This window comes from Delphinapterus leucas, chromosome 1 (genome assembly GCF_059928025.1).
Source record: "Delphinapterus leucas isolate spDelLeu-1000000601 "Yukka" chromosome 1, BTC_Dleu_Yukka2, whole genome shotgun sequence".
In the NCBI taxonomy this organism is placed as follows: Eukaryota; Metazoa; Chordata; class Mammalia; order Artiodactyla; family Monodontidae; genus Delphinapterus; species Delphinapterus leucas.
Window position 1 is genome coordinate 153,656,396 of NC_143129.1, and position 23,809 is coordinate 153,680,204.

Below are 23,809 nucleotides of genomic sequence, written 5' to 3' on the forward strand. Positions count from 1 at the left end.
TTTTCCAGAATTTTCAACTTTGCTTTCTACTATTTCTTTCTCCTACACCTGTAAACACATTCTTATAGGATAAAGTACAAATTCATAAGACCCTTAGTCATCTAACCATGCTTACTCCTCCAACCTTATATCTTACCATTCCCCCAATACAACCTCATAGTCAACACTCCACCATATGGCTATGGAGAGTTCCTTTTACTTCTCTGACTTATGCATTTCTTTTTACACCTCTGTCCTTTGCTTTCATCATTCCTGGAACTCCTTCAACCGAAGTTACCCTTCCATCCCTGGCTAAATACCTGCTCTTCTTTCAAGACTCAGCTAAAATATCACTTCTCTTTGAAGCTTTTCCTGACTGTCTTTGCACTAGACAAAATTGACCCTTCTTCCTTTGTATTCTTCTATATACTATACAGATTCTAGAAAACATCTGTAACTTTTGTTGCTCTGGACTATAAGTTACATGAGGACAACAATTGTATTTTATTTGTCTTATTAACCCTAAGATCTAATACGTGCCTTAACATAAGTAGGAGCCAAATAACTTTGTTGGGAGAGGACATTAATGGAGCCAGCATGTCATCTTGTGTTTGAATGTACTCTTGGCATGGAGTTTTTAAGGACAGAGCCTAGTAAGACCTTTCAGTCTTATATATTGGAGAAAGGGCTGAAACAGCATCATTCCTACCCTATTCTTTTGGTCAAAGCAGTCACAAGGCCAGCCCAGACTCATGGGGTGGGAAAATAAACTTTACCTCTTAATGGGAGGAACTGCAGAGTTACTTTACAAAGAGTTGTGGGTTCAGAGAGGGGAATAATCGTGGCCGTTTTTGAAAATAATCTACCACAGTCCTAACCACCAAAGGATTTTAAGTAGGAGAATAACATGATCAAATTGCCCTTTGAAAAGATAACTTTGGATGTAGTGTGAAGAATGGATTGGAGTTGGGTAAGAGAGGATGTAGTGAGACCAGGTAAGGGAGGGTATTGTAGTAATCCAGGAGAAGTAATGGTAATTTGGACTATGGCATTGACAGTGGAGACAAAGAAAAGTGGATAAATTAGAGAAGGATTTCACAGGTAAAATATGAGGACTTGGTGTGTGATTGAGCCTTGGTGCTGAGGTGTGGAAAGTTGTCAGGAATGACTACATTTTGGTTTGAGCTACAGGATATATAGTGAGATAGGGAACACTGAGTTTGTGGAGGTGAGATCCAACGTTTGGGCTGAATTTGAGGTGTTTTTAAGGCATCCAGGTAAAGACGTCTTTTTTTTTTTTTTTTTTTTGCCTGCACTGGGTCTTTGCTGCTGCATGCAGGCTTTCTCTAGTTTCAGCGAGCAGGGGCTACTCCTCATTGTGGCGCACGGGCCTCTCACTGTGGTGTCCTCTCTTGCTGCTGAGCACGGGCTCTAGGTATGCGGGCTTCAGTAGTCAAGGCACGGGGGCTCAGTAGTTGTGGCTTGCAGGCCCTAGAGTGCAAGCTCAGTAGTTGTGGTGTACGGGCCTAGTTGCTCCATGGCATGTGTGATCCTCCCAGACCAGGGATAGAACCCATGTCATGGCATGTGTGACCCTCCCAGACCAGGGATAGAACCCGTGTCCCCTGCATTGGCAGGCGGACTCTCAACAACTTTGCCACCAAGGAAGCCCAAAGATGTCTTAAAGTAGGAAGCTTTATATATTGGGTTGGCCAAAAAGTTCCTTTAGCTTTTTCATAAGATGTTACAGAAAAACCCAAAGGAAATGATTCAGTACAATCCCTACCAAACTACCAATGACATTTTTCACAGAACTAGAACAAAAAATTTCACAATTTGTATGGAAATACAAAAGACCCTGAACAGCCAAAGCAATCTTGAGAAAGAAAAGCGGAGCTGGAGGAGTCAGGCTCCCTGACTTCAGACTATACTACGAAGCTACAGTAATCAAGACAGTATGGTGCTGGCACAAAAACAGAAATATAGATCAATGGAATAGAATAGAAAGCCCAGAGATAAACCCACGCACATATGGTCACCTTATCTTTGACAAAGGAGGCAAGAATATACACTGGAGAAAAGACAGCCTCTTCAATAACTGGTGCTGGGGGCTTACCTGGTGGCACAGTGGTTGAGAATCTGCCTGCCAATGCAGGGGACACGGGTTCGAGCCCTGGTCTGGGAAGACCCCACATGGCGTGGAGCAACTGGACCCGTGAGCCACAATTACTGAGCCCGCGCGTCTGGAGCCTGTACTCCACAGCAAGAGAGGCCGCGATAGTGAGAGACCTGTGCACCACGATGAAGAGTGGCCCCCGCTTGCCACAACTAGAGAAAGCCCTCGCACAGAAATGAAGACCCAACACAGCCATAAATAAATAAATTATATATATATATATAAAATAAATAAGTGGTGCTGGGAAAACTGGACAGCTACATGTAAAAGAATGAAATTAGAACACTCTCTAACACCATACACAAAAATAAACTTCAAATGGATTAAGGACCTAAATGTAAGGTCAGACACTATTAAACTCTTTGAGGAAAATATAGGCAGAACACTCTCTGACATAAATCACAGCAAGGTCCTTTTTGACCCACCTCCTAGAGAAATGGAAATAAAAACAAAAATAAACAAAAACTGGACCTAATGAAACTTAAAAGTTTTTGCACAGCAAAGGAAACCATAAACAAGATGAAAAGACAACCCTCAGGATGGGAGAAAATATTTGCAAATGAAGCAACTGACAAAGGATTAATCTCCAAAATATACAAACAGCTCATGCAGCTCAGCTCAATATCAGAAAAACAAACAACCCAATCCAAAAATGGGCAGAAGACCTAAACAGACATTTCTCCAAAGAAGATATACAGATTGCCAACAAACATATGAAAGGATGCTCAACATCACTAATCATTAGAGAAACGCAAATCAAAACCACAATGAGGTATCACCTCACATAAGTCAGAATGGCCATCATCTAAAAATCTACAAACAATAAATGCTGGAGAGGGTGTGGAGATAAGGGAACCCTCTTGCACTGTTGGTGGGAATGTAAATTGATACAGCCACTATGGAGAACAGTATGGAGGTTCCTCAAAACACTGAAAGTAGAACTATCATATGACCCAGCAATCCCACTACTGGGCATATACCCTGAGAAAACCATAATTCAAAAAGAGTCATGTACCACAATGTTCATTGCAGCTCTATTTACAATAGCCAGGACATGGAAGCAACCTAAGTGTCCAATGACAGATGAATGAATAAAGAAGATGTGGCACATATAAACAATGGAATATTACTCAGCCATAAAAAGAAACGAAATTGAGTTATTTGTAGCGAGGTGGATGGACCTAGAGAATGTCATACAGAGTGAAGTAAGTCAGAAAGAGAAAAACAAATACTGTATGCTAACACATATATATGGAATCTAAAAAAAAAAAATGGTTCTGAAGAACCTAGGGGCAGGATAGAAATAAAGACGCAGACATAGAGAATGGACTTGAGGACACTGGGAGGGGGAAGGGTAAGCTGGGACGAAGTGAGAGAGTGGCACGGACATATATACACTACCAAATGTAAATAGCTAGTGAGAAGCAGCCGCATAGCACAGGGAGATCAGCTGGGTGCTCTGTGTCCACCTAGAGGGGTGGGATAGGGAGGGTGGGAGGGAGATGCAAGAGGGAGGAGATATGGGGATGTATGTATATATATAGCTGATTCACTTTGTTATACAGCAGAAACTAACACACCATTGTAAAGCAATTATACCCCAATAAAGGTGTTTTTAAAAAACAAAAAAACCCAAAGGAACTTTTTGGGCAACCCAGTATATACTTGGAGCTCAGAGGTTAGCACTATGCCAAAGATAAAAATTTGTAATTACTCATATATAGATGATGACTGAAGATACGGGCATGGATGAAATCACTTAGGAAGCGAACAGAATGAGGAGGAAAGAGGGTTAGGAACAGGCTTACGCCAGCTAGAGGATCATGAGCTTCCAAAGGAATTTAAGTCAGAGAGAGAAAGAGAAAAGGAAAACCAAGAGACCATACGTCACAGAAGCCAGAGGAAGAAAGTAACGGTAGTGTTGAATGTGGCTGTGAGGTTAGGTAAGATGATAATTTTTAAATGATCACTGTATTTTACTAAAATGGAAGTCATTAATGACTTTATCAAAGTGGGTAGAGTGGAAGATGTTAAATGGTGACAGCATGTTGGACTATGCTTCTGAGAAATTTGGCTGTGAAGGATAAAAGTAGAATTAGAAGGAGGAGAAGGAAAGTTTGAAAAAGAGTATTTTAACTTGGGAAAAACTGAGAACGTTTTAAGGTTATATGAGCCATATTGCATGTTAGGCAGTCCCTAAGGTGGAAGTGAGGTTGGGAGAAGGTTCTCAGCATAGCTAGCTAATAGCTGCTATCCTGACTGTAGGGGGCCTGTCATACTAGGACTAACTGTATCATTCAGTAGTTTGTCCCATTCCTACCCCTTTCTTCCCACTCCCTACTGTGCACCTAACCTTGCCAACTCTCCTGGACCAACCAGGAATATTCTGAAGTACACCCAAACTCGTCAGGACCCTCCTGAAGTCTCTAACATTTGTTTCTGATGAGTCTATATCTCTTATTAGAACGTGTACTCTTCTGGACATTCAGTAAGTATTTAGTGCCTGCCATGTAGTACACTGTTCTGGACACAATGTGCTGCTATGATGATCAAGTCTCAAATCTTCCTTCCCCGAAAGAGGTGATAGATATACACAATGCAGAATAGAACATTAGTACTATAAGTGATTTTTCGGGTAGAATTCCATAAGTATTTAGAAAGGGAAAAAAAACCTCAGTAGATTAGGAGAATCTGGGAATTTTTTAAGGAGAAAATTACATTTGAGGCTGGAGCTTTAAGGATTTATACATGTTGGGAGTAGTGGCACACGAGTAGAGGCAGGCATTCCAGAAGGAACCACATGAGCGAAGACACAGAGAAAGGAAAGCAAAAGTAACTGAGTTACGCAGTTTCTCTGAAGCACAGAGAATAATATGAAAAGGTTTCATAAAAGCAAAGGGAAGTCTTACAGGTTTACAAACAATAAAGTGATTACTAGCTGTGTTTCATTCAGTATTATATACTTAATACAGCTCAGTGCCTAGCACATCTACCACTCAGGAGAAATTTATTTACCCAACTGTTGAACCCCAAAGGGTGGGAGTGCCTGAGCAGGTTGTCTTGTAAAATCTTCCGAATATGATGTAACTCTAGCCATGCAAGAGCTGGAACCAAGCCTTGAGGGATGAACCCCTGAGTGATCCTTCACTGGGCCTTTGCCTCTCGCTATCTACACAGCCAGCTGGGAACTGGACCTAAAGATAATGGGAATGTTGCTTCATGTTCCTTGGAGAATGAGGACTAAGGTGGACCTGCTGGAAGTTCATATTAGCTAGGCCAGTGGGACTGAGTGGAGTGCAGATTAATGTGTCAGTTTCCATCCTCTATACCATTCTATAGAGGATGGTAACTCTTTTTTATTAAATTCTTCAGACATAGTGGACCAGGCAGCTTGGAAGGATAATTTGGGAGAGACAACTCTCTTTCCAGGGTTTGTCTGTGAATAGGAGCCTTTTGTCAATGGAGCTATGCATATTGCTGTGTCAAGCACCTCTTGGGGAAGGTGAGGGATGTTCCACGCTTCAGCAGGTTCCGGCACTCCGGGTTAAGATGACAGGGAGGGTGAGCAGCAGTGTAATCCTGCCTAGGAAGGCTTTGTTGACTTCCGTATTAATGTTAGACATGTGGTTCTCATCAGTCTATGAGGTGGTTATTTTATGTGTCAATTTGGCTATGCTCTAATACCTAGTTTTTCCAGTCAAATATTAACCTAGGTGTTACTGTGAAGGTATTTTGTAGATGTGGTTAATAATATCAACAATCTGTTGATTTTTTTTTTCTTTTTTTTTTGCGGTACATGGGCCTCTCACCGTTGTGGCCTCTCCCATTGTGGAGCACAGGCTCCAGATGCACAGGCTCAGCGGCCATGGCTCACGGGCCCAGCCGCTCTGCAGCATGTGGGATCTTCCCGGACCGGGGCACGAACCCGTGTCCCCTACATCGGCAGGCGGACTCTCAACCACTGCGCCACCAGGGAAGCCCAACAATCTGTTGATTTTAAGTGAGGGAAATTATCCTGGTTAATCTAGATGGGTGTCATCAGTCAGTTGAAAGGCCTTTGAACCTTATCAAATCAAAGAACTAAGTCCAGATGACACAGAACCAATTCAGCAAACCCATGCTTAAGGTTCTGTTCTTCCAGGACCACTTCTGGTAGCAATTTCTATATCAGAGAAGTAGAACTGCTATGAGTGATATAGAATAAGGGATTATTTTGCAATTGTGGAAGTTGGTAGAGCTCTGTGTGCATGTTGTTGCTTCTGTATAGTGTTGAGCCTGAAATCGCTATCAGTCAGCCAGACCAACAGTCAGAAGGAAAGCTGGATGTGGACAAGAGCAAGAACAAACAGGAACCCACATCTGTCTCTCACCACTTTTAGCTTCATTATTGTGGGTGATCTGCAGGAGAACTGACATCCTTCACCACAGAGCTACACAGTGCTTGGCTCAGGATTCCAGAGAAGCTGAAGGAGGATATCTGGTAGGTTCCGGAGGAGCTGCAGGTCTGGGTACTGTTCTCTGCCTGCTGGGTGAGCTAGCATCTCAGTGACATACACAGGTTGCCATAATACTTAGCACCATCCATTGACCTTCAGAGCATTAAAAAATGTGTCTGCAGCTTTCCTTCTGCCTTCTAAATGTCACACAGAATATCTCTTGTAGCCATTTGCTAACTCAGAACGATTCAGAGAAGAGAATTTTGCATAACATAATTCCAGATCAGCTAAGTTAATACATAAGCCAGCATACCATGTATATGTATTTCCTTAAAACAGTAACTTTCCATGGTTTTTCCATCACCTAAGAGACAAAATCCAAGCTCTTTAACATGACATCTAAGCATTGTAGGCGGCTCTCCATAATCTGGCCTCTGGCTACCCCTCCAGCTTTAACCTTTATCCTAGGTTTTGTTGTTTGTTTTGTTTTTCATACCTGTTTGCCTTTGTATATGCTAGTTCCTCAATCTGAAATATCCTTTTCCTGCTTTGTCTGCATAGCAGATTTCTCCTCAGCATTCAGAACTAATCTCAGGCTATGAAACCTTATCCTATCCCTGCTCCCTTAGACAGCTCACTGCATCTTTTTCTGTTCTAGCTTCCTACACTGTTATCACATTATACATAATAGATTAACACATAGTCTTCTCTACTAGATTATGAGTTCCTAAAGGCAACATCTGTCTATTTCAGCTGTGTGTCCCTGGTACCAAGCATGGTACTTGGCCCATGATGATAATAATAATAATAATAGTTATCATTTAATGAGTGCCTAATATATGGCAAATACCATGCAACACACTTTAAGTGCATAATTTCTGATCATCCTAATAACTCTGCAGCAAGGAGATAATATGATGGGCCTCCATGTTTGTCAAATTAATGAATATATTATCTAAGATTAAAAATTGCAATAATTTTCCAATTTTCTCTTAAGGAAGTGGAACTTTTTCTTTAAGTAAAGTCTTACATAGAAGCCTGAGATATGAAACATAGAACAGGGATTTATTCTGATTCAGGTTTCCTGTAGCAGTTCCCGAAGCAGCTCCAGAAAACTCTCTGACTCTATGAAGCACAATATTCCATTTTATAACAAAGAAACTGACATGAAGAAAGATTATGCCATATTTAAGTGATGAAGCCAGAACTAGAATCCTGGCTCCTAGTCCAGTGCTCTTTTTACTACACCAAGCTGCCTTTCAACTTTGACTTAGCTCACTATTAAGCCAGTGGTATCACAGAATACAAGTGGTCATTAGTCTCAAGATTAGAATAAAAACAGAAATCCTTAACAGGGCCTGAAACCTCTCCAGCCTCATCTTGTGCCTCTCTCCATCTTGTTTTCTTTGTTTTAGCGGTCCTGGGCGACTTTAGTTCCTCGTACTCACCAGTCTACCTCAGAGTCTTGGCATGTACTATTTTCTCTGCCCAGAGTGCCCATCTCATTTTCTCCACCCCTTTCACCTGGCTAACTCCTGCTTTTCTTTCAGGTTTAAGCTTAAAGGGAAGCTTCCTGTCATCTTCCACCCTGGGCTAGGTCCCCCATTATATGCTTCCGTAATACTCTGTGCTCGCCTTTCACAACTATTGCATACTTGCAATAATGATTTTCCATTCAACTCTAAGCTTCATGCAGGGATCATGTCCATTTTGTTCACATCTGTATCCCCAGTGCCTGGAATATAGTAGGTGTTCAATGAATATAGGCTAGGGACTGTCTCGTAGAGGAGTGAAGTGACTTTTTTCTTTTTAATTAATTTATTTATTTTTGGCTGCATTAGGTCTTCGTTGCGGTATGCGGGCTTCTCATTGCGGTGGCTTCTCTTATTGCGGAGGACGGGCTCTAGGAGCGTGGGCTTCAGTAGTTGTGGCACTTGGGCTCAGTAGTTGGGGCACGCAGGCTCAGTAGTTGTGGCTCGTGGGCTCTTGAGCGCAGGCTCAGTAGTTGTGGCTCACAGGCTTAGTTGCTCCGCGGCATGTGGAATCTTCCTGGACCAGGGCTCGAACCCATGTCCCCTACATTGGCAGGTGGATTCTTAACCACTGCACCACCAGGGAAGTCCAAGTGATTTGTTTTTGACATGGACTAAAATCATTTCTGTTTTTCTCTCGGTACTATGAGGAACAGCACTTAGAACTCTTAAGAACTCTTCCAGCTCTAGCAGTCTCTGCTGCTTTGAGTCCAGGGCTTCCACTTCAATACAACTGCTTTTCTTGGAGAGGATCTGAGCACCATAGCTCACTCTGCTGCATAGGCAGACCTTTGGTTTGGTAACTCCATATGCACTCCTAACGATCAACAATCTGTCATTCCTGCGACTTACAGTGCCAACAAGATCAGGCATTTGGGGTGGTATGGCAGGTGCCTTCCTATAAAACAGCTACCAGGTAGTCATGTAATAGGTGCTTACTCCAAAATCTGTCTCATTAGAATTATAGATAACTAGTAAGTAGCCATGCTTCATAGATCACGCTCCTTCCTCTACTTATGAGCAACCTTGGTTGTTTCAAGCACACCTTGGTCTCTAGTTTCTTTTAAATTGTAATGATTAGGCAGTAGGGAATTAGCTCTGGCTCTTCTAGTGGGAGAGAAGATGCTTCTTTGTTGGAACATGTTTAAGATTGCCAAACAAAATAGAAGGTGATTGTCTGAAGGTCTTCAGAGAGAGAAGTTGTTTATGTTGTTGCATTGAACACTTCAAGATGGCTAAGTTGTCATAGGAGGCTTTTATCCTCTTTGGAATTGTTGCTTCTGGTTCTTATGAGTCATTGTTTCAAGTTTCAGATATCCTGGCATCTGAATTCAGGAGGCATCCATGACATTTCCTTCACTTGTCAGCATTTATATTTATGCAAAGAGAAGCGTATGTTAGAGTTAAGTTTCTTCTGTATTTTGAGTTTTTGTCCAATTGAATTTTAGTCATTCTGTTCCCATTCCTTGCTATTCTCCTGTCCCCAAATTTGGACTCAGTTTGGTTTGGAAAAAGTCATTCTGTATAGCCATATAAACTGTTAGAACATACTCAGTTTAGGTTAGTGGAGGCTTTCTTTCTTCACTAGGTTGTTGTAGACTGTCTCAGCATATATGCTAGTTCTCCCACTAGGCTAGAAATCCTTGCAGTCCCATTCATAGCAGTGCTGGAAGTCTAATAGTGTGTCCACATGGAGTGTCTAGATGAATTTCACTTTTTAAGCATGCAATTACCATAATCTGTTTCTTTACCTATCTGCCTTTTTCTACTCATTCTTCTAGGTAATGAGCGTTGTACTGTGAGCATGTCAGGGAATAGAACTCCCAGTTGGCCTTTGCTATAACTTATGCAATGAACAGGATAAAAACAACTCAGTTTCTCCTGCACACATGATGATTCTGGGGAGGGAGTTTTGTCTCTATTCTACAGATTTAAAGGAAATGAGCATCTGAATCCCTTAAGATCTTTGGGGTTGGGCGTGGGGGTTATAGATCTTATTATTAACTAAAGGAACTCAGACCTTTTTTTAGAGTTATTAAGAGATTTGGGCATTTAAATTCTTAAGTTTATTCTGCTAGGGAGAAAACTGGTATGATTTTAACCATAGTAATTACTTGGTTTGGGGGGTTTGGGTGGGGTTTTTTTTCAGTATTTATCTTCTCTTTCATGGATATATTTCTTTCTTTCTGGGCTGCCTTTCTGAACTGCTTTTTTATTCCCTAGCTCTGTAATTTTACATTGTTTTGTTTTGTACGATGTTGGTGGTACACATAGCTCTGTGTTCAGTTTTCTTTGAGTTAAAGCAAAGCTGTCAGAAAAATCTTGAGTCTTCAGTCCTGCATAATCCTGAAGACTAGTGTCCATGTGGCAGTCTTTCTTCCAGCTTCTCTGGAGATCTTAAACCTTTGTCCCTCACACACATTACTTCGAGTTGTTAATATGAGGAGAAAATTTGGGTAAGTAAATATTGAAATGAAACACGGGTACAGCTTGGTCTTTGAACTCCTTGACATTTAAAAGTAATTTGCCCCAAACAGGCAGCTGTTTCTCTGATAGCATTTCTTAACATCTGCTTAGAAACTTGGAAGCAGAATGATAAAGAGTTCCTCTAGGCTTGTCTTAGGTCAACACTTAGAACCCCATTCCTTAGCAAATTCCTTCTTGAATGGTACTAGTGGTTGATGAACTCCTAAATAGGGTATTCAGCAAGGGAACAAGTACAAAAGCAGGGATTTTTTTTTAAGTACAGCCAGGCATTCTACCTTTCTTGCCTTGGATTTAGATGTGAGACTGGAACAGGGCTTCATCTATATAGAACTCCTAGGATTATATACGGAGAAAAGAAAGAAGTCGCTTGAGAGACCTTATGAGGTAATAAAAAAGCCTTAGAGTCACAAATACCTACATTTCCATTCCAGTTCTACTACTGTCTACCTCTGTGACCTAGGAAACTTACTTAACCTCTCTGAGTCTATGTTTTCCTAATCTGTAAAAGGAAGATGGAGATGTTGTGAAGATGTGAAAGCACATTGCAAAATGCCTGGCACATAATAACTATTCAGCAGATGCTGGTTCCAGTCCTTCCTTCTCTTAAGTAACTAGAATCAATTAGAGTATTGGGTTAAAGTTCACACACAGGGAATTCCCTGGTGGTCCAGTGGTTAGGACTCACCACTTTCACTGCAGGGTCCTGGGTTCGATCCCTAGTTGGGGAACTGAGATCCCACAAGCTGCATGGCGCAGCCAAAAAAAAAAAAGCTCACACATAGCAATATACTGAGAACAGATGTGAGTTGAGAGCATAGGAGAGTCCTGGGTTAATCAGTGTGCTATAGTCTGAGCCACAAGGATCATGTGCTATACATCTTGACTGACTCAAGAAGAAGTAGAAAACCTGAGTAGACCTAGAGCAATTAATGAAATCAACTTAGTAATTTAAAATCTTTCAACAAAGAAACATCTTTGAGGCTTCAAAATGTAAGGATGGCTTCTTTAGTGAATTCTATCAGACATTTTAAAAAGAAATAATACCAATCCTTCACAAAGTCTTCCAGAAAATGAAATAAGGAATACTTCCCAACTTATTCTATGAGACCAGTATAACTCTTTGATACCAAAGCTAGATAAAACACAAGACCAATATCCTTTATGAATATAGGTGAAAAAATCTTCAACAAAATATTAGCAAAATGAATCCAGCAACCATGTCTAAGTGAGATTTATCCTAAGGGATTGGTTTAATATCTGAAAAACAATTAATATACTATGTTAATAGAATAAAAGATTAAAAACTACATGATTATCTCAATAGACACAGAAAAAAACATTTTTAAAAATGCACCACCCATTCATGATAAAACCTTTCAACAAGGCTTCCCTGTTGGCACAGTGGTTAAGAATCCGCCTGCCAGTGCAGAGGACATGGGTTCGAGCCCTGGTCTGGGAAGATCCCACATGCCGTGGAGCAACTAAGCCCATGTGCCACAACTACTGAGCCCACATGCCACAACTACTGAACCCCACACGCCTAGAGCCTGTGCTCTGCAACAAGAGAAGCCACTGCAATGAGAAGCCCATGCACCGCAACAAAGAGTAGCCCCCACTCGCCACAGCTAGAGAAAGCCTGTGCATAGCAATGAAGACCCAACGCAGCCAAAAATAAAATAAGTTAGAAAAAAAAAAAAAAACTTTCAACAAACTGGGAATTGAAGGGAACTACCTCAGCCTGATAAAGGGTATCTACAAAAAACTTACAGAATACAAAAAACTTAAATAATGTCATATTTAATAGTGAAGGACTGAATGTTTTCCCTTAAGATGGGAACAAAGCAAGAGTGGCCTCTCTGGCTTTTTCTGTTTAATATTATAGCCAGTTCATTCAGGCAAGAAAAAGACATAAATGGCATTCAGATTGGAAAGGAAGAAGTACAACTACCTTTATCTGTAGACAGCATGATCCTATATGTAGAAAATCTTAAGGAATCCACAAAACTACTGGCATTAATAAGAGTTCAACAAGTTTGTAGGGTACAAGATCAATGTACAAAAGTCAATTATATTCCTATATACTGTCAATGGACAATAAAAATGAAATTATAAGAAAACAATTCCATTTATAATAGCATCAAAATGAATAAAATACTTAGGAATAAATTTAATAGAAGATCAAGACATAATACTGAAAATTACAAAACCATGCTGAGAGAAATAAAGTTTGTGGGGTTTTTTTTTAAGTTTAAATTTTTTATTTTATATACAAAGAGCTAGCATTGTGCCTGCATAAGGTAGATGTCCTGGATGACCCATTCAAGGAAGTTCACTTAGTCCAACTTAATGAAGCTGATGTCCTTCATGTACTGGAGGAAGCACTGGCAACACATATTGAGGCCATATTTCTGGATCGTACCGTGCCAGTTTGAGCAGATGCGGCAAGAGCGAGAACCATGACCAAATTTTTTTGGATGGCTCCAGTACAGCTGCTGGTGAACCATCTTGCTTTCTCGGCTGCAATGAGGCAAAAGGCAAGAGAAATAAAGTTTAAGTATATGGAAACACATTCCAGTGTTTCTGGATTGGAAGACTCAATATTGGGTTTTTTTTCTTTTAAGGTTAATATTTTTATTTTTTATTTTTTTATTGACATATAGTTAATTTTAGTTTCAGGTGTACAGCACAGTAATTCAGTTATATATATGTAGTATAGTTCCCTGTGCTGTACAGTAGGTCCTTATTGGTTATCTGTTTTATGTATAGCAGTGTGTATATGTTAATCCCAACTCAATATTGTTAAGATGGCATTTCTCCCCAAACTGATCTTTAGATTCAACACAAACCCATCAGAATCCCAGTAAAGTTTTTGTAGAAATTGACAAGTTGATCCTAAATGTTATGTGCAAATTCAGAGGACCCAGAATAACTAAAACACTTTTGAAAAAGAACAAAGAAGTTGAATAACTCATACTTCTCCAATTCAAAACTTGCTATAAAGCTATAGTAATCAAGACAGTATGGTACTGGCAGAAGGATAGACATACAAAGCAGTGAGACAGAATTGAGAGTGCAAAAATATACCCTTACATTTATGGTCAATTGAATTTCACCAGAGATGTCAAAGCAACTTAATGAGCAAAGGATAGTATTTTACACAAATGGTGCTGGGACAATCTGATATTCACATGCAAAAAAATTAATTTAGACCCTAACCTCTCTCCATACACAAAAATGAAAATGGATTACAGACCTAATGTAAGAGCTAAAACTGTAAAAGTTTTAGAAAAAAATCTTTGTGAAATTGGGTTAGGGAAAGAATTCTTAGTTAAAACACCAATAACATAATTCGTAAAAGAAGGATTGATAAATTTTATATCCTCAAAATTAAAGTCACCATTAAAACCTCAAAAGACACCATTAAGAAAATAAAAACATAAGGACTGTTAGAATTCAAGGAGATGATAACCCAATTTCAAAATAGGCAAAAGATTTTAATGGACACTTCACCAAAGAAAATATACAAATGGCTAATAAGAATATAAAAAGATTCTCAATATTGTTAGTCACTAAAGAAATGTAGATTTAAACAACGAGATGCTATTTTACACCCACTAGAATGGCTGTAATAAGTTTTTTTTATATTTATTTATTTATTTTGGCTGCGCTGAGTCTTAGTTGCAGCACACAGATCTTCACTGAGGCATGTGGGATCTTTTAGTTGTGGCATGCAAACTCTTAGTTGCAGCACATATGCAGATCTAGTTCCCCGACCAGGGATCGAACCTGGGCCCCCTATACTGGGAGTGTGGAGTCTTACCCACTGGACCACCAGGGAAGTCCCTATAATAATTTTTTAAAAAACAGAAAAGGCAAATCTATAGAGATAGGAGGCAGATTAGTGATTGTCTGAAACTGAGGGTGAGAGGGGATTTATTGGTTGCAAACAGTCATGTGAGATTTTATTTAGGTGAGAGAAATGTTCTATAACTGGATTGTGGTGATAGTTGTACAGCTCTGTAAATTTTCTAAAACTCGTTCAATTGTACACCTAAAACAGGTGAATTTTATGGTATATAAATTATATACATCAATAAAGCTATTTTTAAAAGACACTCCAACAAAGCAACCAGCCAAATTTAGAACACAGAGTGTTCTACAAGACAGGTGATCCGCTCTAATCATGTGGCTTGTCAGGGGAATAAGGAAGGGGAACTTTTTTTTTTTTTTTTGGCTGCATTGGGTCTTAGTTGCTACACGCGGGCTTTCTCTGGTTGCGGCGAGCAGGGGCTACTCTTCGTTGTGGTGCACAGGCTTCTCATTGTGGTGGCTTCTCTTGATGCGGAGCACAGGCTCTAGGCAAGCAGGCTCTAGAGCACAGGCTCAGTAGTTGTGGCTCACGGACTTAGTTGCTCCGTGGCAAGTGGGATCTTCTCGGACCAGGGCTCAAACCCATGTCCTCTGCATTGGCAGGCGGATTCTTAACCACTGTGCCACCAGGGAAGTCCCAGGAAGGGGAACTTTTTTAAAATGAAATTGCCAAATACATTGTGGGGCTTTGATTGAATCCTGATTCAGACAGACTAACTGTGAAAAGACAAATTTGAATTTGAATTTGGATTGGATATTAGATGACATTATGAAGTCGTTGATAATTTTATTAGGTGTAATAATGACGTAGTGATTATATTTCAAAGTCCTTATCAGTTGGAAATGCATACTACGCGTACTGGAATATTCACAGTAAAATGACATTATGTCTGGAATATGCTTTAAAATACTATATTAGTTTGCTATAACAAAGCGCCATAAACTGGGTGGCCTAGAACAACAGAAGTTTATTGTCTTAACAGTTCTTGAGGCTAGAAATCTGAAATCAAGGTATCGGCAGGGTTGGTTCCTTCTGAAGTCTATGAGGGAGAATCTGTTCCACTCGTCTCTCCTAGCTTCTGGTAACCTCAGGCATCCTTGGCTTATAGATAGCATTCTCCTTGTGTCTTTATATTGTCTTCCCTCTAAGCATGTCTGTCTCTGTGTTCAGATTTCCCCTTTTTAAGGGTACTATACTAGTCATACTGCATTAGGGGCCCTCTAATGACCTAACCTTAACTTGATCATCTACAGACCTCATATTTCCAAATAAGGTCATATTCACAGGTACTATAGGTTAGGACTTCAACATCTTTTGGGGGGTACACAATTTAACCTATAATAAATACTACAGCAAAAAATTTTAAAAGATTAGAAAATGTTGATAATTTTTGAAACTACTTGATGCACACATGGGAATTTATTATGTTTTTCTCTTATTTTGTGTATGTTTGAAATGTTCCATGATAAAAATTTAAGAAATGTGTGTGTGAAAGCAGAGACTTAAATTGATATTTGTACACTCATGTTCATAGCAGCATTATTCACAATAACCAAAAAGTGGAAGCAACTCAAGTATCCATAGACAGATGAATCGATAAAGAAAATGTGGTACATACATACAATGAGATATTATCCAGAGTTCAAAAGGAAGGAAATTTTAACACATGCTCCAATATAGATAAATTGTAAAGATGTTATGTTAAGTGAAATAAGCCAGTCACAAGAAGGACAAACAAATATTGTATGCTTCCTCTTATATGAGATTCCTAGAGTAGACAGAATCATAAAGACATAAAGTAGAATGGTGGTTGCAAGGGGCTAGGAGGAAGAAGGGAATGGGGAGTTAGTATTTAATGGATACAGAATTTCAACTGGGAAAGATGAAAAAGTGCTGGAGATGGTTGTTGGTGACAGCTTCACTACAATGTGAATGTAGTTAATGCCACAGAACTGTACACTTGAAAATGGTTAAAATAGTAAATTATACAGACCAGCTAAGGACTTTTATGAAGATACTTTAAAAGCCATTGATCTTTTTTGTGTGTGTGTGGTGCGCGGGCCTCTCACTGTCGTGGCCTCTCCCGTTGCGGAGCACAGGCTCCGGACGCACAGGCTCAGCGGCCATGGCTCACGGGCCCAGCCGCTCCGCGGCATGTGGGATCCTCCCGGACCTGGGCACGAACCTGTGTCCCCTGCATCAGCAGGCGGACTCTCAACCACTGCGCCACCAGGGAAGCCCAGCCATTGATCTGTAGTTAAACAGTAAATGCTTATCCTTGCATCTTTCCCAATATTTATTTCATGTATACATTCCTCATTTATTCTAAAATAATTTTTTTTTTTAATTTTTTGCGGTACGCGGGCCTCTCACCGCTGTGGCCTCTCCCGTTGCGGAGCACAGGCTCCGGACGCGCAGGCTCGGCGCCATGGCTCACGGGCCCAGCCGCTCCACGGCATGTGGGATCCTCCTGGACTGGGGCATGAGCCCGTGTCCCCTGCATCGGCAGGCGGACTCTCAACCACTGCGCCACCAGGAAGCCCAGGAATACCAATATTTAAAGCAAGGAACAAAACCAATAGGTAGTAATTATAACAATTATTAATAATATTATTTTAGGGGCTTCCCTGGTGGCGCAGTGAGCCATGGCCGCTGAGCCTGTGCGTCCGGAGCCTGTGCTCTGCAACGGGAGAGGCCACAACAGTGAGAGGCCCGCGTACCGCAAAAAAAAAAAAAAAAAATTGGTATTCCTGTTTTTAAGATCATAAAAAGATGCTTGATTTCCCTTAAATTTTAAATATTACAAATTAAAATTCTAAAATATACAACTTACTATTTTAAAAATAGGTCTATAAAAAAAATCCTAATGGCTTATATTGTCCTAGGTTTTCTAGACTTTAAAATTTTTGTCCATTATTTGTTCTTCTTTTCTAAGATCTTTTCTTCTCCACTCTCCTTTTCTTTTTTTAGAATAGACCTTTTAAAAGCATTTTTTAAATTCCTTTTATGTTAGATGAAGAGAAGAAAAAGCTTCTTAGGGAGCTTTTCGAAGATCCTATAGACTTTGAAGATTAAAAAATTTATACCATTCCTCTGAGTTTTCATCACTGAAAGGATTCCCACAAATTTTTCATATATATATATTATTTTTATTGTAATAAGCTTTTTCTATGGTTGGCAACTTGTTTTAAATTTTTTTAACATAAAATTATAACTATTTCTAAATGTCTTATCATTTCCATTTACTGATTTCTTACTTTATTTTATACAAATCCAAAACATCTTCTTGGCCCAGAGCAATCAACCAGTTACCCAGATCTTGCCGGTGCCTCTTTGAGGTTTTTTGGTATTGTTTATTTTGTTTTCTTTTAAAATATCAATTCTTATTTCTAATACCATTTAAAAACAATTAAACGGGGGCTTCCCTGGTGGTACAGTGGTTAAGAATCTGCCTGCCAGTGCAGGGGACACGACTTCAAGCCCTGTTCCAGGAAGATCCCACATGCCTCAGAGCAACTAAGCCCGTGCGCCACAACTACTGAACCTGTGCTCTAGAGCCTGTGAGCCACAACTACTGAGCCCACATGCCACAACTACTGAAGCCTGCACGCCTAGAGCCCATGCTCCACAACAAGAGAAGGCAACACAATGAGAAGCTCACGCGCCGCAACGAAGAGTAGCCCCCACTCGCCACAACCAGAGAAAAGCCCGTGCGTAGCAACAAAGATCCAACACAGCCAAAAATAAAATAAAATTTATTTTAAAAATAAATAAATAAATGAGAAAAAATAAAATAAGGAAACAGACTTTTTGGCAACTTCAATGGCATTGATCTCCCGGTCCCAAGATTCACATTCAATACAAATTTAATGCGAAAGAAAAAAAATCTCTGAATTGCCCATCTCTGTTCCTTCATTGTATTCCAGATTTGTAGCTAACTCTCTAGCCTTGATTATATCAGTTAATTTTTGGAAATTTTTTTTAATGCAAGAACTTTCTGGTTTTACCTACTTTATGTGATGAGAGTAAAAAGCTGAAAAAAGTTTATAAACTGTAAAATGCTATATGAATGTTAGTGCCATATGAGCTAGGGATTGGTAACAGTTTAGAAGATGATTACTCAAACTTTTAAGTTATTCCTTTCCCGGGTATATGATACAAGTTGACTTCAGCTATAAATATGAGAGTAATATATCTACTTCATGAGGTAGTTGCAAGGACGAAATAATTTAAGTAGAGTATGTTGAATGATTCAAGGAATTTGTAAACCAAGGAACTGAACAGGAGAGTTCAACTTTCCAGATTGGTTAGATCAAGGGATAGAATTATCAGGGTGTGAACTTCAGATGAAACCTGGGCACCACAAGGCAAGTATCCACATTCACATTTGCAAAATTCTATTTCCTGAAGAATTTATTAGTATTCAATACTCTCAGGAAGTTAGAATTGGGATGTATCTTCTACTTTCTTCTCCATCCTCATTGTATACATTAATTGGCTTAGTGGGATTGTGTAGATTATGAGTGTGAGATCCGAAATCTGACTCTTGCTCTTTTGGAAGCATTTTGTTCCCCCTTCTTCCAAAAGAGTGGAAGCCCAGGGTGGTGTACCTTAATCTATTTGATAAATTACTTCTAGGGTATCTAGATCCCATGAGAATAATTTTCCTTAAGACTATAAGCCAGTCAAAGCAGAGTAACACAGAGTAGAAGAAAGATGACAACCAGGCAGCTATGATTGGAATTGCCATTTTTCCACCCTACTCCTTCCCTCCTCTCCTTCAGCTATCTTTTATTTATTTTATTAAATAAAATGACCTTGAACATTATATTATAAGCATGACATTTCTTAAGGCTGAAACCAAAGGTGACAGACTAAATAGCAACTAGGCAAATGCCTTAATTTGACCTAATTTATTCATGTCTTTGTCTATTCAACAACTCTCTATTAAATATTTATTCTGAGTGAGGTACAATGCTAAGTGCTAAGACTATAAAAATAAATCCCTGCCCTCAGGGAACTTTTATTAGTCTAGTGGGAAAGAGCTTAAGTAAGTAAGCTGTTACTTTACTGTATGGTAAGTTATCTAGTAGAGGTGGGCACCAAGTGTTGTGGGAACACAAATTTGGGTTGTCAGGGAAGGTTTTCTAGAGGGAGTATACCTGAGGAGAGCCCTAATGAATAATTAAGAGTAGGGACTTAGAAAGTATTCATAGAATTTTACTTCATCTTCTATGAACATGGAGTAATACATGCCAAATAGAAAGTATTCATAGAATTTTACTTCATCTTCTATGAACATGGAGTAATACATGCCAAATACTAGAGGAAAGCATGGCTAAAGTATGGCCTGCAGGAAGTGTGGCAGCTGGAGTAGAAGCAGGAAAATGTTAGTTACAAGAATTGTGGGTAGGAATTTGTAGTAAAATAGAAGAATGACTTGTCAGTGATTTGATGGCTCACCAATTTTCAATGTCTTTGGAAGCCTGAAGACCTCATAAAGTGTGAGATAGGGCTTATATAAAGAGAAAACCTTTTCTGTGGTAGAATCAGAGCTGATATCCACCTTCTTGGTCTTCCCAGAGTGGGGTATAGGCAGCATGGCTCTCACCCTTATAAACTTTCTAATGCCTACTGCCTAATAATAGGATAGAACTCATGTGACCCTCTTCTCTCTTATTCTTTTTGCAGGCACCCTAGAATACGTTTCCACACAGGCCTTGTGGACGCCCATCTCTACTGCTTGAAAAAATACGTTGTGGACTTCCTAATGGAAAATAAGTAAGAAGGAGGGGGATAGAGTCAAACCCATAGCACTTAAGCTACCCTGTGACTTAATTAACAGTTTTAAACCTTAACAATAACCAGTTATATAAATAACACAGTTTGTTATAGAAATGAATTCATGTTACAGCATACTGTTATTTCGTCTGTACCAGAGTCTCCTGCTTGTATTTGGGGGACCTGTGCTATGATAAACCAGTAATTTATTTTTATAAAACTAATAGTAACTTATGAAGCATCTTTCTGCAGTTTCAGGCTCTTTTTCCTTCCTTCTGCAAGGGTGAGCTCCTCAGCCCTGGTGCTATTTGTCTCCAAGCAGATGTCCCTTCCCTAGGCAATTATCCTATAGATGGGCCCTCTTAGCAAAGGGCCAGACACTTACCCAAGAGGAGGAAAGAAAGAAGAGCAAGTTTCCACCAATTTTGGAAAAGTCCTTCACATCGAATAAAGTTTCATGAATGCAGAGAAACAAAATTTGGTACTTTCCCTAATTTTGCTTTGATAACAGAACTGTGGGCCTTAAATGCTTCCCAGAGACTGTGTCTGGCAGATCATAGGACATGGATTTCCAGAGAGAAAACTTCATTTTGTGGTTGATCTCAAGGACTTTTGATAGGAAATGTAACTAGAGTCCTCAGAGGAACAGGAAGGAAAAGATTTAATAACTGCATGGTTAAGAAGAGTAGCAGCTAGTCTTCCTTGATGGCTGCTGGATAAGTTTCTGCCTTGAATAGTACTGGTAGACTGGAAAGCAATCAGGCTGGTACCACAGCAGCAAGTTCCCTCAGACCAGCTGGGGAAGGGAGTCTGAGAACCTGAGTTTAAGTGCTAAGCATGCACTTAAACTCAGGAATATTAAGGGGAAGAGGAATTGTTCTTCCATGCCCAATATAATATTTCTTGCAGCATTCTAACCCTCACCTGCCTACAACACCTGCTAAACCACTACAGAAAGGCCCATGTAGAGCCAATGGTGAAACAAATCATCTGGACTCCTGGAAAGCTTTCCCAGGGATTATTGTTTCTCTGTTTTTTCTCACCAGGACAGTATTGCCCTGCTCCTCTCTGATTTATTATTCTGTTTTTTCATTCAATCAACACATATTTATTAAGCACCTGTTATGAGGCAGGCATTGTGCTAGATCAACTGTGGGATCCATCGTGAATAAGCAGACATGGGCCCTGCCCTCATGGAACTTACAGCCTTAGCTCCACAGTGGATTGTAGAGACTTTGCTTTTTAAATAGCAAGGAAACTTGCTACCAAGATTAGAGTGATCCAGGACCCATTTTCCACATACCAGTGTAGGCTATCCATATTATAAAAATGAAGTTAACTCTTTGCCATTAAAGGTTTATTTTTTTTTTATTTATTTATTTTGTATTTATTTGGTTGCTCTGGGTCTTAGTTTCAGCTCGCGGGCTCCTTAGTTGCAGCTCACCCACTCCTTAGTTGCGGCAGGAGGGCTCCTTAGTTGTGGCACGTGAACTGTTAGTTGCAGCATGCATGTGGGATCTAGTTCCCTGACCAGGGATGGAACCCGGGCCCCCTGCATTGGGAGCGTGGAGTCTTAACCACTGCGCCACCAGGGAAGTCCCTAAAGGGTTTATATTTTATGCCCAAATGAAAATGAAGTCCTGTGAAATAGATCCTGCCCTTGACATGCTGAGAGGGGATACAATAGTGGTAGAGATCATGATTTTTTTAAAAAATTCTTTTCCTATGGAAAATTTCACACAGATACAAAAGTAGAGAAAGTGATGTAATGAACTCCCATGTATCCATCACACAGCTTCAATAGTCACCAATTCATGGCCAATCTTTTTTTTTTTTTTTTTTTGCGGTACGCGGGTCCCTCACTGTTGTGGCCTCTCCCGTTATGGAGCACAGGCTCCGGACGTGCAGGCTCAGCGGCCATGGCTCACGGGCCTAGCCGCTCCGCGGCATGTGGGATCTTCCCGGACCGGGGCACGAACCTGTGTCCCCTGCATCAGCAGGCGGACTCTCAACCACTGCACCACCAGGGAAGCCCTGGCCAATCTTTTTTTATTTATTTATTTATTTTTATATTTGCTACCGCCAATCTTGCTAGTGTCACACCGGATTATTTTAAAGCAAGTCATTATGATATAATTTCGTCTGTAATTATTTCAGTTGTAATTATCTATAAATATTTCAGTATATATCCCTAAAACATAAACAAATACCTCAGTATTACTACCACACTTTAAAAAAAAAAATCTAACAATACTTCCTTAACACTACCAAATGGGATTGTAGCTTTTGGTGTCTGGATATGCAGACAGTTTTGCAACAAAGCTAGCCTCATCCTGGCTGCTGTAGCTCATTTGGCCACCACCAGTTAGCAGTTCCCACACCTGGCAAGTGTAGTGTTCCTTGAGGACAAGCCTAAATTTGGTGATTCTGTGGCTCCAGCACAGAAGCTCTGCCAAATGGGACTTTCCCAGAGCTTGCTGTAATAAAGAAGTATACAGAGCCTCAGCTCCACTACCTCCCCATCTCAAGATCTGTTAAAGAGACCCTTATCTCTTCTTCGCCCCATCTACCCTTTACTTCTCAGAGTTGTTGGGATTAAAGGCATTATATTGAAAATTGGTAAATTTCAATATAGAATTAGGAAAAGTATAAAGGCACAGCAGGACAAATTAGAATGGTACTTGAGGGAGATTCTTTATTCCTGGCTGGAATAGTGGAAGTTATGTCTCAAAGCTTTGAGAGATGGGATTGAACAGGTTGGTGGGAGCAGTGTGTACAAGGCCTTAACAGCTGAGCAGGGAGTTACAGGTCTTTAAAACAGAATAGTCCCATATGGAATGAGCAACGATTCAACCTGGCAGGGGAACATAGACTATTCCAAATGGGAAAGAGACTCTTTCAAGGTAAGTAAAAGGCATTTATAGTAATCTGACTATGAGGACTCCTTTAGGGATGGAAAGGAAAAAGTAAACCTAGGAGACATAGCTTCAAGAAAGAACTGCTTTAGCAATCCTTTGTTTCACCTATGAAAATTAACATTCTGCCCTGTATATTTTTCTAGTTGTCTACATGTTAATGTCTTCCACCCAAATTCCTTGACATTAGATACCTACCTGGATTGGTAAGGCATTCAATATATGCTTGGTGAATGGAAGGAAAGGAGATGTGGTGACAGTTTAGACAGCAGAAGTAATTTTGTACATCAGTAGTTAGAGAAGAGACGAGTATTTCTGCAGTTGACTAAGTAGAAAAGCTATAGGGAAAGCTGTGGAGAAAAGAAAACCTATACTGTCTTTGACAAGAGAAGTTTAGTAAGTGAGCTGTGTGACCCTGGACAGGTGTCTACCTTTCTGTACCCCACTTTCCTCATCTGGGACACATTGTACCTGACACATGGTGGTTGTGAAAACTACTTGTAAAGAGCTTAGAGCAGTAGTTGGTGCATAGTAAGAACTTTTCATTGATCACCTACTGTGTTGCTAGATGCTAAAGATAAAAAGATGGAGTTTCTGCCTTCAAGTTGCTCACAGTTTAGGGAGAGAGGGAC

The 23,809-nt window shown here is 40.0% G+C and overlaps 1 protein-coding gene and 1 pseudogene across 3 annotated transcripts in view; one reads left to right on the top strand and one right to left on the bottom strand.

The window, feature by feature from the left end:
* Window positions 1-23,809, top strand: part of EIF2B3 (eukaryotic translation initiation factor 2B subunit gamma) — a 163,985-nt gene that overhangs the window by 88,924 nt on the left and 51,252 nt on the right. For all 3 annotated transcript variants that reach the window (XM_089894250.1, XM_022575555.2, XM_089894245.1), the window contains exon 6: window positions 20,173-20,262. In XM_089894250.1, coding sequence (XP_089750376.1) covers window positions 20,173-20,262 — 90 coding nt within the window. The remainder of the gene's footprint in view (window positions 1-20,172; window positions 20,263-23,809) is intronic.
* On the bottom strand, window positions 12,858-14,659 carry LOC111175733 (small ribosomal subunit protein uS14 pseudogene; annotated as a pseudogene).